Source organism: Pristiophorus japonicus, chromosome 14 (assembly GCF_044704955.1).
Source record: "Pristiophorus japonicus isolate sPriJap1 chromosome 14, sPriJap1.hap1, whole genome shotgun sequence".
NCBI lineage: Eukaryota > Metazoa > Chordata > Chondrichthyes > Pristiophoridae > Pristiophorus > Pristiophorus japonicus.
In genome coordinates, this window is record NC_091990.1 from 76,109,971 (window position 1) to 76,126,590 (window position 16,620).

The window sequence follows — 16,620 nt, forward strand, 5'->3', positions numbered from 1 at the left end:
TCTATAAGGGTCACTTTTTAGTTTTGAACTATGCTAAATATAAAAGGAAATCGATGGAATAGTTGAAATTAAAGTAAAGGCTAACTGGGTAGAATTGGACCATAAATAAATTCTTCTGCAATATATATCAAAGAACAATGCTAAACTTTGTGTTAAATTAAAAGCACTTTTTCCTATTCTTTTCCACTTCACACTTTCCTGCATCAAATTTCATCTGCTACATGTTCACCCATTCCACCAGCCTGTCTGTCGTCTTCATGTCTATCACTATCCTCCTCACTGTTCACTATACTTCCAAGTTTTGTGTCATCTGCAAATATTGAAATTGTGCCCTGTACATCCACGTCCATGTCATTAATATATATCAAGTACTGACCTCGTACCAACCCCTGGGAAACACCACTGTATATCTTCCTCCAGTCCGAAAAACAACCCTTCACCACTACTCTCTGTTTCCTGTCACTTAGGCAATTCCGTATCCATGCTGCCACTGTCCCTTTTATTCCGTGGGCTTCAACTTTGCTGGCAAGCCTATAATGTGGCACTTTATCAAACGCCTTTTGGAAATCCATGTACATCACATCAACCCACATTGCTTCATCAATCCTCTCTTCCTCATCCAAAAACTCGATCAAGTTGGTTAAACACGATTTGCCTTTAACAAATCCGTGCTGGCTTTCTTTAATTAATCCACACTTGTCCAAGTGACTGTTAATTTTGTCCCTGATTATTGTTTCTATAAGCTTCCTCACCACCGAGGTTAAACTGACTGGCCTGTAGTTGCTGGGTTTATCCTTACAGCCTTTTTTGAACAATTACATTACAACAGTGACTATACTTCAAAAGTACTTAATTGGCTGTCAAGCGCTTTGGGACGTCCGGTGGTCGTGAAAGGCGCTATATGAATGCACGTCTTTCTTTTTTATCTATTTTAGAAGTAAGGTGCCATTGGGCTAATTGCAACCAGCTCCAAAGACTAAATTTGAAACCAGTTAAGTGCCAGAACTTAAAGGTGACATAGTCACGCCACAAATTTGATCAGGTTAACATCTGATGTGCTTTAACAAATCAAACCAGATAGGGCTGCTGTCGGATCAATGGCACTGGCAACTCTACTATAGTTGGACAATAGAACTCGTCCAAAACATCGGCAGGTTCATTGACACTAACGTGCTACTCTGGCTTGAGGCCACAAAGTGTTAGTGTACAAAATATCCAATCTTGTGCTAACTGATGTCTCTGATGCAAAGGATGAGCTGAGTCTTCATGCTCTATCACAGACTTATTAATCAGGATGGAAAGGAAAATCTAAAACTGGAATAAGACTGGTTTCTGGCAATATATTGTTGCATTGTTCATACTGAATGAAACATATTTTTTTTCATTTCTGCATGACAAAATATTCCAGGAATTTTTAATCTTACTAGCCTCTGTACTTTTACCTGGTGGGCAGAAGCAGCCATATGTGCCATAACTATCACAAGTGGTCTGTAGATTTGAGCAAGTCGATAAACAGGGCGATCCGCATTCCTGGTATACCTGGTTTCCCGGACATGGTATAGGAGCTGAAATAAAACAGGATTCAGGGCATGATTCGTTAAATTAAAATGTATTCCGTCTGTACTTCTCACTGTCTCGGATTCAACCACTGACAAGACTACCTCTGATCAATTCTTTTGTCTCCCTCAACTTCTGACATCCGCTTACCTACACTAATCCCAACTCTCCTCTCCCCTTCACTCCACACTGGTACACTAATCCCAACTCTCCTCTCCCTTTCACTCCGCACTGCTACACTAACCCCAACTCACCCCTCCCCTTCACTCTGCACTGGTACGCTAATCCCAACACTCCCCTCCCCTTCACTCCGCACTGGTACGCTAATCCCAACACTCCCCTCCCCTTCACTCCGCACTGGTACACTAATCCCAACTCTCCCCTCCCCTTCACTCCGCACTGGTACGCTAATCCCAACTCTCCCCTCCCCTTCACTCTGCACTGGTACACTAATCCCAACTCTTCCCTCCCCTTCACTCCGCACTGGTACACTAATCCCAACTCTCCCCTCCCCTTCACTCCGCACTGGTACACTAATCCCAACTCTTCTCCCCTTCACTCTGCACTGGTACGCTAATCCCAACTCTCCCTTCCCCTTCACTCCGCACTGGTACACTAATCCCAACTCTCTCCTCCCCTTCACTCCGCACTGGTACGCTAATCCCAACTCTCCTCTCCCCTTCACTCTGCACTGGTACACTAATCCCAACTCTCCCTTCTGGGCCTTGTCCCCATCAAGTTCATCATGGTCTCCCACCCCCACTGACATCCCTGGTGAATTCCCATATGTTAGAATTGTTCACGATGACTCAAGTCCCAGCATCCTTTCCCTTAGCCTTTTTACTGTTAGAGCAAATGTGCAAGGAGAAAGAAAAACTTGCATTTTTTTCTCTATGGACAAACAACAGAGTTTGGAAACGCAAGGATACAGGTTGATAAACACCCATGTCGTGAAAGATGATAAGAGACTAGTTGTCAAGACAACATATACCATAGTAAAAAATAACGACTGATCTATGCACTTACTGCATTATAAACGAAACTTGTAGAACAGAAGCAAAGACCAAAAAGATTATAACCGAGTTAAACACCTAAAACTGCGGCCTCAGATAAACATGCACCCATATATTATGGAGACATAGGCCAACATTGTGTTATAGTACAAGAATAGAACCAAGTGAGAGCGTTCTCGGGGTGGTTAGGAGCTGCGCAGCCATGTGGGTGGCCTGCAGGGCTGGAGCTGGTCACTCCATACCTTGTATGCTGGGATCTCTTGGAACTTCAGGGGATGCACTCCCTGGTGGCAGAACACGGGAGTGCATGCTTTACAGATACACACCAATAAGATTTGCAGGTCATCTTGTTATTTTGTATAACGCTGTAGAACAAGGATATAAAATCTAAAACTGTTATTAGTCAATGTATTAAAGCTTGTTATTGTAAAAAAACACTTTTGCATGAATCATGACCAGAGTTATTGTCGACGGACGAACAACCCTTTGTTGCGACGGTAACCATGGAGGAAAACCTTCAACAATCCTCAGCTCTGAAGCCTGAAGGACGAGTACCCAGTTCACCTAGTTGTCTGCTGATAGCTGTGGTTTCAGTATGGGGATACAGTAACATAGTGACATAGGGCTCAAATTTCCCCAGGAGTTGCCCCGCTTTTTTTGGAGCAAGTAGCTTTTTTGGAGTAACTTAAAAATCGCAAATTTCCCCATTTAACTTGCTCCAGTGTAAGTTAGTTAGTTAGGTTTTTTTTTTAAGTTTAGTTTTTTCTCCAAAAGGGGGCGTTACCAGCCACTTACGCCTGTTTCGCCCTTAGAAGCAAATTTAGCCAGCTAAAAGTTACTCCAACTTAGACAAGTGTATGTGGCCACTTTTGTAGGCACACAAAAACCTTACCTACATTTAACAAATCAGCGCAGGTAGCCAGAGATAGGGGTGGGGATTGGTGGGGGGGGGGGGGGGGGAAGGTGAGTTAGAGGATTCCAAAGCACTAAAGACCTTCACAGCATCAGCACAACATCACAACATCTTCAGCACAACATCTTCACAACATCATCAAAAATAAAGAATAGATAAATCAACTACTGAAAATAGAGCAGTCCTACCTTGCCGACTGCAGAACGCACCGGCTAGCCCTCCCACCACGGCTAGGGGTGGCAGGCACGCATGACTGTAGGGGTGAGGGATGTTTTTTTTTTTTTAAACAGTTGTTCCTAAATGTTGTGTGGTGATAATGGAACACGATTCAGTCTTAATGCAAAATATCTTTTATTGGAAAGTTTACAATGCACTTCGACAAGAACAACAACAACAGCAAAGAAAGGCTGCACCCATCCCTCACCCACATCTTGGGCAAAGTGCGCTTCCTTATATGGTCGATGATGGTGGTGGGGGGGTGCGGGAGTTGGGGGCCCGGCTTGGGTCTCACCAGTGGCTGGTGCGTGGATTGAAGTGGGAGTGGCATTTGAGTATCCAGCTTGTGTTCCCTTATTGCAGCAGCTAGCTCCCTCATTGCATCTGCCATCATTTGCACTCCCTCTGACATGCCCGCCCTCAGTTCCCATATCAGTGCTGATATTTCTCCTGACAGTGACGCAACCTCATCACGCACACCACTGACAGCGGCCACGAGTGATCGGGTAAGGGCATTAGTCTCTTCACCCAATGACATAACCTGATGTACATCTGATGAAGGCTGCATCTCAGGAGAGACTGGTCGGCTTCTCCTTCCCCTCGCCGTGAGTCTGCGTAACGGCACCCCTCCGGTGCGAGGCACAGGCTGGGACGGTGGGGCCCTGGGTGTTCCAACCTACATTCCATCATCGCCACTGGGACCTGCAACCTCGGAAGGTGTGAAACCAAGAAATGTCATGGCAGAGCTCATGGAGGTATCTGGCAAAGTGATGCCCTGTACCATGGACTGATCCATATCACCATCAGCATTCTCCCGTGAACACAGATCCATGGACCCCTCCTCCCCCTGCCCACCTTGGTCTGGAGTGGACACATCTGGATCTTCTGGTGGATCTTCAGGATGTTGAGGAGTGTTGTCTTCTTCTGCAAAATACAACAGATCAGTCAAATGGTTAGCAGCACAGGAGGGGGCAGGATGGATGGAACGAGTAGTCTCACGTGTAGCAGGCCAGTCAGCAGGTTGATTTGGATGGCGACTATGTATTTAAATGACTCACCTTCACATGTGGGTCCAGCTTGTGCAGAGCTGATTCATTTTCTGCCAGCGCGAGTCAGCAAGGCAGCAACCTTTCCAGGGTGATAGTTGGTGCAGATTTGGCAGACCTCCTCCTGTTCTAAGTCTTGCCCTTTTGTTGTGAGCCAATTTCTTCTGCAAATATGAAAATATAACTTTTCACACATGGTGTGCTTCTGATGGGTGGTACACATTCAGATGGTCACATTTTCAATTGCAATTAAATTTAAAGATGAGGATATTACTTATACTCACTACTTGATGATGTCCTGCCATTTCTTCTTGCACTGGCTTCCAGATCTTGCGGCATTCACTCCTGCGGTCTGCAACTAGGTTCCATCTTCTTCTCATTTCTTTGGGTGGAACTTTTGTGGGACCCCTCTTGCTGATATCCAGCTCCAGCCATTTCTCCTCAATGACAGTCACTAGTTTCTCCACTTCCTCATGGAAGAAAGTCTTTGTTCGTTTTGCACGCTCTTGCGTCAATGGTGTATTGGACTTACACTCAGGTTGTCTTGAAAAATAACAGTTCTCACCTTTCTTCCACCTATGCAGCACTCCTTTCCACTCCCTTAGCCACACAAAAATCACGATTCACACCTTACCTTTATATATGCTCTATTACCAATGCTGCTGAGGCACTGAGGATGCTCTCCCTTTATTTGGCCGATTGCCAAGCTTCCTACTCCACTGCGTATGCGCGCACGCTGAAACGCGCATTGCGCATGCGCGCATGCTCAAACGGACATGCGTCCCCTTGCCGGCACTCGAGGAGACACTGGGCCCAAGCCCCGCCCCCCCGTCGGCTGCGCTGAGCAAGCGCGGCCGAAGCTCCGCCCCCCGCAGGCTCTGCAGCACCACACCACGGGACCAGAATGATGAAGGAGCGGCCAAATTATGAGGTAAATTTTCAGCGCGTTTTTTGCCCCACAAAGTTGGCGTACCACGGCTAACTACGCCGTTCTAGGCGGCTGGGGAAATTTGGGCCCTATGTTACTAGACGTGAAAAACAGCCGCTCTCATTCTCTCCAATTACTGCCTAACTCTTCCTTTCTATCTTCTCCAAAGGTCCCTTGAATGCACTGTTGTCACCCATTTCTATGCTCCCCTCCCCCACCATTCTGGACTCGAATCCCTTCAGTCTGCTTCCTGTTGAGCACTGTGCTAAAGTTTGCCTCCATGTGAGCCACCAACACTAGTCCCATTTGTACTCTATGCTTCTATTTATGAAGCCCAGTATCCCATATGCTTTTTCAACTGCTTTCTCAACCTGCCCTGCACATATACCCCTTGGTCTCTCTGTTCCTGCACCCCCTTTAAAATTGCACCCTTTAGTTTATATTACCTCTCCTCGGTCTTTCTACCAAAATGTATCACTTCACACTTTTCTGCGTTAAATTTCATCTGCCACATGTCCGCCCATTCCACCGGCCTGTCTGTCTTCCTGAAGTCTATCACCATCCTCCTCATTGTTCACAATACTTCCAAGTTTTGTGTCATCTGCAAATTTTGAAATAGTGACCTGTACACCCAAGTCCAAGTCATTAATATATATCAAGAAAAGCAGTGGTCCTGGTACTGACCCCTGGGGAGCACCACTGTGTACTTTCCTCTAGTCTGAGAAACAACCGTTCGCCACTACTCTCTGTTTCCTGTCACTGAGACAATTCCGTATCTGTGCTGTCACTATCCCTTTTATTCCATGGGCTTTGTTATATCTTTACACTCTACTGCAAATCAACACGAGGCACATACTGGAGACAAGGTCACTCTGTGACATGTACTTTTATTCACAGGACCAAGAAGTGATGACCCTGCGTGGGACCTCCCTTTATATAGATGACCAGGTGAGGAGTGTCTCCCACAAGTTCAGCCCCTGTGGTCAAGGTGTGCATTTCTTAGGTGTATACAGTGTACAGTATTGTTACATGAAGGTTACAGTTATGTGAAGGTTACATATATGACAGGCTTCAACTTTCCTGGCAAGTAATTTTATGTGGCACCTTATCAAACGCCTTTCGGAGGTCCACATACACCACATCAACCACACTGCCCTCATCAACCCTCTCCGTTACCTCATCAAAAACCTCGATCAAGTTAGTTAAACACGATTTGCTTTTTAACAAATCCGTGTTGGCTTTCCTTAATTAATCCACACTTCTCCAAGTGACTGTTAATTTTGTCCCCGATTATAATTTCTAAAAGCTTCCCCACTACCAAGATTAAACTGATAATTCTGATACTGAGAAAAGTAATCCTACTTTGAAGTGAGAGACTTACTCCAACCATTACCATTTCACTTGCGCTTGAATGTAATGAAGGAGGGAGCCCAGTTGAATAATTGACTTGTACGACCGGTGAGATAAGGTGCAAGTTATAATGCATACAGGCCTGTTGAAGGGCCCAGGAGAGGCGAGGGCCCAGGGGCAGCACGGACCAGCCACACTGCGATATGTGCGCACTAGGTCCGTGCAGCAGAGCAGGTCTCCAGTCGTCCTGGTTAACCCTTGCCACTGGACCAAGACCTAGCTCTGTCAAGCCCGTGTGGTGACTGGTGTGCAACGGCCACCACACGTTAAAAAAATCCACACACATGCATCTTCCACCCTTCAGGATGTAGTTCGGGACCTGGAATATTAGGTCCTTCATTGGAACACCTGTGAACTCATCCTTTTTTGGCGTGGAAGCAAGTCATCTTCGCTTCAAGGGACCGCCTATGAAGCTGATGACGGGCAGCTGACAATAATTCAAAATTACAAGGTGCAAAATTACAAAACTTAGATGCACGTATAAAAGCCAGGAATTTCCTTGCGGTTCTCCCAAAAACTCCGTAATTCTGACAGAAACTTTGGGTACAAGCGAAACCGGGGCCTTTGCCCATCTTCCAGCGAAGTTACAGCAACCGATCGGGACAACCGTGAGGAGACTCCGGGCAAAGAATTTAGGATTTTACAAATCCAGGAAATTAGGGAGTGAGCTGACCAAGGTCTTCAATATTACATGGATTTATGATAGTGATTGATGGTTTCCACTGGTTGGCAAGGTGAAGGGGCTTAAATTGAAGATAATCAAAAAATGAATGGCAACAACTTGCATTTAAGTGGTGCCTTTAACATAGTAAAACCTCGCAAGGCGCCTCACTAGAGCTCAATCAGACACAAGTTGTCACGCAGTCCAAAAAAGGAGCTCTTTGGGCAGGTGACTAAAATCTTGGTCAGATGTGGTTTTAAGGTGGAGAGGTTTAGAGAGCGAATTCCTGGAGCCTGGAGCCTGGGGCCTGGACAGCTGGAGACACTGCGGCCAATGAGGGCGGGGGATGGGGGGGCTGGTGCAAAGGAAGTGGGGAATGCACAAAAGGTCAAAGTTGGAGGAAGACAGGGGTGTAGAGATTAGAAAGAGAGGGAGGGACGAGGCCATGGGAGGATTTGAAATCAAGGACGAGAATGTTAACATGGAGATGTTGGTGGTAGGTGAATGGGACGGTGCAAGTTAGGATACAGGCAGCAGAGAACTAGAGAAGCACGTGTGTAACAAGTTTTTACACATACAATCAAAATATAATGAAATAGAAACAGGTGACTATTATATATGTGGACTTGTATTTGCTCTGTACAGCCACCAGAGGGCTCATTCCCAGGAGTCCCAAGGGATCCCATAATCCCTTGGGAGCACAGGTATTCAAGAAGGCTTCACAGGTTGGAGAGGCACTCTGGACACCTGCAATAAAAGACGACGGTCGCACGTTACTTTGAGCTCACAGTATTCAGTCTGACTCTGTCTCCATATACAACAACTGGCGACGAGATACAGATAGCGAACCCAAAGATGCAGAGAACAGTGGGCATCCTGGAGACATTTTTGGAGGGAGATGATTGGGAAACTTTTGTGGAGCGATTCGACCAATACTTCGTGGCCAACGAGCTAGATAGGGAAGAGAGCACTGCCAAACAAAGGTCAATTCTCCTCATCGTCTGTGGGGAACCAGCGTATGGCCTCATGAAGAATCTGCTCACTCCAGCGAAACCCACAGAGAAATCGTACGATGATTTGTGCACACTGGTCCGAGAGCATTTGAACCTGAAGGAAAGTGTTCTGATGGCGTGGTACCGGTTCTACAACTACAAAAGGTCTGAAGGCCAGGAAATGGCGAGTTATGTCGCCGAGCTAAGACGCCTTGCAGGACATTGTGAATTTGAATGACATTTGGAGCACATGCTCAGGGACATTTTCGTACTTGGCATTGGCCACGAAACCATACTTCGCAAACTTTTGACTGTAGAGACCCCAACCTTGAGTAAGGCCATAGTGATAGCCCAGGCGTTCATTGCCACCAGTGACGATTCAAAGGATACGTTTGCAAGGGCTGTGGAACAATGGGACACCTCCAACAAGTGTGCAGGCGAGCTGCTAAGCCTGTTAAACCTACAAACCGCCATGTTGCAGAGGAGAATCATGACAAAACATAGCCTGCGGTAGAGGAGGCAGAGGTACATGAGGTGCACACATTCACCACGAATTGTCCCCCGATAATGCTGAATGTTGAACTAAATAGACTCCCGGTGTCAATGGAGATGGACACGGGTGCAAGCCAGTCCATCAATGGCAAAAAGACTTTTGAAAGGCTGTGGTGCAACAAGGCCTCAAGGCCAGTCTTAACTCCAATTCGCACAAAACTAGAACTTACATAAAAGAACTGATTCCCGTAATTGGCAGTGCTACCGTAAAGGTCTCCTACGATGGAGCGGTGCACAAGCTACCACTCTGGGTGGTACCGGGCGATGGTCCCACGCTGCTCGGCAGGAGCTGGCTGGGAAAGATACGCTGGAACTGGGACGATGTCTGAGCGCTATCGCTCGCTGACGACACTTCGTGTGCCCAGGTATTAAACAAATTTCCTTCGCTGTTCGAATCATGCATCGGGAAATTCCAAGGAGCAAATTCCGGGGGCACGACCCATCCATCACAAGGCGAGAGCAGTACTGTACATGATGAGAGAAAGGGTAGAGATCGAGCTCGACCGGTTGCAACGAGAGGGCATCATTTCACTGATCGAGTTCAGCGAGTGGGCCAGTCCTACTGTCCCAGTCCTCAAGGGAGACGGCACCGTCAGAATCTGTGGTGATTACAAAGTAACTATCAATCGTTTCTCCCTGCAGGACCAATACCCACAATCAAAAGCAATGCTGGCGGGAGGAAAGACATTCACGAAGCTGGATCTGACTTCAGCCTACACGACGCAGGAACTGGAGGAATCATCAAAGGCCCTCACCTGCATCAACATGCACAAAGGTCTTTTTGTTTGTAACAGATGCCCGTTTGGAATCTGATCAGCGGCGGCGATATTCTAGAGAAACATGGAAAGTTTACTGAAGTTGGTCCCGCACACTGTGGTCTTCCAGGACGACATCTTGGTCACAGGTCAGAACACAGTCGAGCATCTGCAGAACCTGGAGGAGGTTCTTAGTCGACTCAACCGCGTGGGGCTCAGGTTAAAATGCTCGAAGTGCGTTTTCCTGGCACCTGAAGTGGAGTTCCTGGGAAGGAGGATTGTGGCGGACGGCATCGGGCCCACTAACGCGAAGACGGAGGCAATCGAGAACGCACCGAGGCCACAGAACGTGACGGAGCTGCGGTCGTTTCTGGGACTCTTGACTACTTTGGTAACTTCTTACCAGGTCTCAGCACCCTGCTAGAACCACTGCATGTCTTACTACGAAAAGGGGGCGAATGGGTTTGGGGCAAAAGCCAAGAAAATGCCTTTGTAAAAGTGAGAAAATTGTTATGCTCAAATTGCTTGTGATGTACGATCCATGTAAGCGTTTGGTACTAGCATGTGATGCATCGTCATATGGCGTCGGGTGTGTATTGCAACAAGCTAATGATTTCGGGAAACTGCAACCGGTTGCTTATGCATCCAAGAGTGTATAAGGCTGAGAGAGCCTATAGCACAATTGAAAAAGAAGCGTTAGCATGTGTCTATGGGGTAAAGAAAATGCATCAATACCTGTTTGGACTAAAATTTGAATTGGAAACTGACCATAAGCCACTTATATCCCTGTTTTCTGAGAGCAAAGGAATAAATACCAATGCATCGGCCCGCATCCAAAGATGGGCGGTCACGTTGTCCACATACAACTACGCCATCCGCCACAGAAAACTGCGCCGATGCTCTCAGTAGGCTGCCATTGCCCACCACATGGGTGAAAATAGCGCAGCCCGCAGATCTAGCCATGGTTATGGAAGCATTTGAGAGTGAGCAATCACCCATCACTACCTGACAGACCAAAACCTGGACAAGCCAGGACCCCTTATTATCTCTAGTCAAAAGCTGTGTGCTTCACGGGAGCTGGTCCAGTGTCCCAGTGGAAATGCAGAAAGAGATAAAGCCGTTTCAGTGGCGCAAAGATGAAATGTCTATACAGGCAGACTGCCTTCTGTGAGGCAATCGAGTAGTGGTCCCCAAGAAGGGCAGAGACACCTTCATCAATGACCTCCAGAGTACCCACCCAGGCATCGTAATGATGAAAGCGATAGGCAGATCCCACGTGTGGTGGCCCGATATTGATGTGGGCTTAGAGTCCTGCGTTCACAGATGTAATACATACTCGGAGTTAAGCAATGTACCCAGGGAGGCGCCGCTAAGTTTATGGTCTTGGCCTTCCAAACCGTGGTCTAGGGTACACGTCGACTATGCAGGCCCCTTCTTGGTTAAATGTTTCTTGTAGTTGTAGACGCGTACTCCAAGTGGATTGAATGTGAGATAATGTCGGCTGCCACTACTGAAAGCCTGCGGGCCATGTTTGCCACACACGGCTTACCCGATGTCCTGGTGAGCGACAACGGGCCATGTTTTACCAGTGCTGAGTTCAAAGAATTCATGACCCGTAACGGGATCAAACATGTCACATCTGCCCCGTTTAAACAAGCGTCCAATGGTCAGGCAGAGAGAGCAGTGCAAACCATCAAGCAAGGCTTGAAGAGGGTAACTGAAGGCTCACCACAACTCGCCGATCCCGAGTCCTGTTTAGCTACCGCACGAGACCCCACTCACTCACTGGGATCCCACCTGCTGAACTGGTCATGAAAAGAGCACTTAAGACAAGGGTTTCGTTAGTTCACCCTGATCTACATGAACAGGTAGATAGCAGGTGGCTTCAACAAAGTGATTACCATGTTAGCGCAAATGTGTCACGTGAGATTGAAATCAATGATCCTGTATTTGTTTTAAATTATGGACAAGGTCCCAAGTGGTTTCCCGGCACTGTCGTGGCCAAAGAGGGTGCTTCGGGTCAAACTTTCAAATGGACTCATTCACCGGAAACATTTGGACCAAATCAAACTCAGATTCACGGACGATCCTGAGCAACCCACCTTGGATCCTACCTTTTTGATCCCCCAACATACACACCAGTGGCAACCGGCACCACGGTTGACCACAAAGCAGAACCCATCATTCACAGCAGCCCTGCAGGGCCAACACACCAGGCAGCCCAGCAAGGCCAGCTGCACAGCAGCCCAGCGAGGGCCCAACAAATGATTCAACAATACCAGCTTTCACATCGAGATGATCAACCAGGGCAAGAAAGGCCCCAGATCGACTCACATTATAAATAGTTACACTACTGACTTTGGGGGGGTAGGGGTGTGTTGTTATATATGTGGACTTGTATTTACTCTATACAGCCACCAGAGGGCTCATTCACCGGAGTCGCAAGGGATCCCATAATCCCTTGGGAGCACAGGTAATTAAGAAGGCTTCACAGGTTGGAGAGGCACTCTGGAGACCTGCAATAAAAGACTAAGGTCAAATGTTACTTTGAGCTCACAGTATTCAGTCTGACTCTTTCTCCATACACAACAGTGACAAAACATATTACAAATATTATACTACCGCAAGATTCAGGCAATAAGATAGGTGATCCTGGATAAATCATACTTACGGCAGAACGAGATATTTCTCCAGTTTGTGACTGGCTCCAGTAACCGAGAACATTGCCGCGAATATTCAGACATAGTCCAACAACTGCATTTCGTGTCACCTTTAACGGTGCACTTGTACAGATCGCGTTGACATTCTGTAATGTAATTCTTCTTTGGCAATTTACATAGAGGGGCCACTTTGTTCAGCATACACGAGCAATCAAATACCTGAAAGAAACAGATTAATTTCACAGTGAAAATGTGAAATGTGGAAGCTTTTTTTCGAAGGAAGGTGAAACAAAACTGACTGAGGAAAATGTTCAGCAAAGTGAGTATTTAACAGGTATACATGCAGATTCAGAGAATCGAGGTTACTCAGGCACAGGGAGGAGGACAAAAGGGCAAGGACCTGTTATATCAGGTCTCCACCCTAACTGCGCTCCACCAGGATTTCCTGGTGCTTCCCACGAAGCACAACTGATATTTTAAAGAAGAAGAAAAAGATATTTCCGACCTCCCTCCTCATTTTACAGTGAGTTTATTTATTTAGCACCCGGTGAAAGTGCATGCCAGACACTAGACTCCCAAAGCAAGCACTCTACTCGCAACTCCTTCATGGCAAGCGAGCCCCAGGTGGGCAGAGGAAACATTACAGGGACATCCTCAAAGCCTCCCTGATAAAGTGCACATCCCTACTGACACCTGGGAGTCCCTGGCCAAAGATCGCCCTAAGTAGAGGAAGTGCATCCGGGAGGGCGCTGAGCACCTCGAGTCTCATCGCTGAGAACATGCAGAAAACAAGCGCAAGCAGCAGAAGGAGCGTGCGGCAAACCAGTCCCACACACCCTTTCCTTCAATGACTGTTTGTCCCACCTGTGACAGAGACTGTAATTCCCGTATTGGACTGTACAGTCACCTGAGAACTCACTTTTAGAGTGGAAGCAAGTCTTCCTCGATTCCGAGGGACTGTCTATGATGATGATGATGGAAGTACATCTGAAAAAGGCTGGTCCAAGCACCAGACCTGGACCTGTATCCGCAAGAACCCCACCAGAGCATCTGCTGGGGTTCCAACAGAAAGCAAAAGACACCACAAGCGACGATACAGTTTTTTGTTTAAACCGACCTGTTTCTCTCAGAGAATCTAAGAGCCTGCAGATCTTCTGGCTGCTGCTGTTCGGCAACAACCAGAAAGCCCGTATTGTGGCAGGCAGAACAGCTCTGGGCCTGCAACAGAGCAAACATTTACAGATTTGCAGATGTACTGGCCAGCCAGGATGCAGGACTTCACCTCGAGCCCACCCAAGCCATGCCAATGGCCCGATAGGGTGGGGGGGAGGAAGAAAAGCAGGAGCAGCTGTGAACCCACAGTGCCACCTGCCTGAATCTGTTGCCATACATCAGTGAGAGCACACTTTCATGATGCAAATATCCAATCCACATTATTTGCATCGTGAATCCAAGATTTCGAGAGAAAATGAGTGAAAAGGATTCAACATGTACTTGCTGGACAAGGGACCCAGGGGCAGCATGGGCCAACCCACACTGCGATATGTGTGTGCACTAGGTCCGTGCAGCAGAGCTGATCTCCAGTCGTCTTGGTTACTCCTTGCCACTGGACCAAGACCTAGCTCTGTCAAGCCCGTGTGGTGGCTGGTGTGCAACGGCCACCACACGTTAAAAGAATACACGCACAGGCATCTTCCACCCTTCAGAATGTAGTTCTGGACCTGGAATATTAGGTCCTACATTGAAACACCTGTGAACTCATCCTTTTTTGGCGTGGAAGCAAGTCATCCTCGCTTTGAGGGACTGCTTATGATAATGATGACTTGCTGGGCCTGAATTTCCTCGATCCAACTTTTGTCAAAATTTATATTGATCTTGCTGACAGCAACTTATGCCAAAATTTCCTGAGAAACTTGTCAGAACTTAAAAACCGCCGAACACCAAGCAGAAATGAATGTAAATATTCCAGCCCCGCGTAACATACGACGTCTCTCTTCTTTAAGTCCCTCTTTATCTCCATAAACTTCAGCTCATCCAAAACTCTGCTGCCTCTATGATAACTCACACCAAGTCCAGTTCACCCATCATCCCTGTGCTCACTGACCTACATGGGCTCCTGCTCCAGCAATGCCTCGATTTTAAAATCGGCATCCTTGTGTTCAAATCCCTCCACGGCCTCAGCCCTCTCTATTTATGTAGCCTCCACCAGCCCTCCAACCCACCGAGAACTCTGCGTTCCTCTAATTCTGGCCTCTTGTGCATCCCTTGTAATATAGAATTCCTTGGCCCCACCATCGGTGGCCATGCCTTCAGCTGTCTAAGCCCCAAGCTTTGGAATTCTCTCCCTAATCCACTAGTTCTCCGTTCTCTTTTTAAGATGCTTCTTAAAACCTGCCTTTTTGGTCACCTACCCAACTATCTCATGTGGTCCGGTGTCGAATTTTGTCTGATAACGCTCCTGTAAAGTATCTTGAGAACCTTGACCACGTTAATGAAGCCATCAAACAATCATTACTGGCACTGTTGTCTGAAAGATTGGGAGCAGTGTTTGATGAAGTGAAATTATTAAATTCTATGTTGAGTCTGGAAGATTGTAAAGTGTTCACTCGAAAGATGAGGAGTTGTTCCTTGAGCTTCATTGGAAGAGAGAGGTCAGAGTGAGAGTGGGGCAGAGAAGTAAAATGTTCAAGCGACCAGAAATTCAACAAATTAAATAATTTCAGATACTAATCACTGCTCCCTTATTTTCGGACATCAAGTGCTAGTGATTATTCTGCTGTTGCCATTTACAGCTCCTCTATACCCAACCTTTACTTGTCCCATTACCTCCACCTTTTGCCTTTTATCGTTTTTTCACTCCTGCTTTCCACCCAATCGTAGACCTTCCCTTTTGTCCTTTCCTACTTTTCCCAGCTTTCCCTGCCTCTGCACTTGCTTAGGGACAAAGGATCGCTGACCTGAAGCTCTGTTTATCTCTGTACAGATGCTGCCTGACCAGTTGAGTATTTCCAGCTTTTTCTGTTTATGTTCCAGATTCCCAGCAACTGCAGGTTTTTTCCTTTGTACTAATGTTTATAGAACCTCTCGTGCCAATATTCCCCAAATCCTGGAACCTCACTCCCAGACCCTGCAAATCCTGCCATAAATAATACCAGACTATGGGACCTCCATTCCAGTACTGCCAGATCCTAGGCCCGATTCCCACTGCTACAAAATCTCAGGGCCATCCCCAAGGCTGATAATATTACGTGGCATAACACTCGGTCAAGGTGTATGAGCTAAGTTGCTCTGGTAAAGAGGGTACTGATGACTTACATTAAAGGAATGTACAACGAATTGACTGATCCAGCCAAAACCCTCTAAGCCAAACCTCATCTTCCACCTCTAGTTGCATTAAGCCTCAGGTTCATCTATCACAGTCTGTTCTGGAGTCTCCCTCCAGTGATGCCAAATTAGAAGGCCCCCCCTCCCCACTCACCAGATGTCAACTACAGCAGCTCCGCTTAAGTATTGTCAAACCCCAGGATCCCAACCTCTACCAAATTCAAGAACCAAGGCTACCCTGGTGCCACCAAAACCCAAAAGAACATAAGAAATAGGAGCAGGAGTAGACCCCTTGAGCCTACTCCACCATTCAATAAGATCATGGCTGATCATCGACCTCAACACTTTCCCGCCCGATCTCCAAATCCCTTGATTCCCTGACTCCAAAAATCTATCGATCTCAGCCTTGAATGTACTCAAAGACTGAGCATCCACAGCCCTCTGGGGCAGAGAATTCCAAAGATTCACCACCCTCTGAGTGAAGAAATTCCTCCTCATCTCGGTCTTAAATGGCCGATCCCGTATCCTGAGACTGTGCCCCCTAGTTCTAGACACTCCAGCCAGGGGGAACAACCTCTCAGCATCTACCCTGT

General features: G+C 47.0%; 1 protein-coding gene across 1 annotated transcript in view; it reads right to left on the reverse strand.

The window, feature by feature from the left end:
* Positions 1 to 16,620, reverse strand: part of LOC139279611 (mucin-6-like) — an 838,525-nt gene that overhangs the window by 404,913 nt on the left and 416,992 nt on the right. The window contains exons 9-10 of the mRNA XM_070898726.1: positions 12,715 to 12,922; positions 1,443 to 1,565 (exon numbers count right to left, since the gene is read on the reverse strand). Coding sequence (XP_070754827.1) covers positions 1,443 to 1,565; positions 12,715 to 12,922 — 331 coding nt within the window. The remainder of the gene's footprint in view (positions 1 to 1,442; positions 1,566 to 12,714; positions 12,923 to 16,620) is intronic.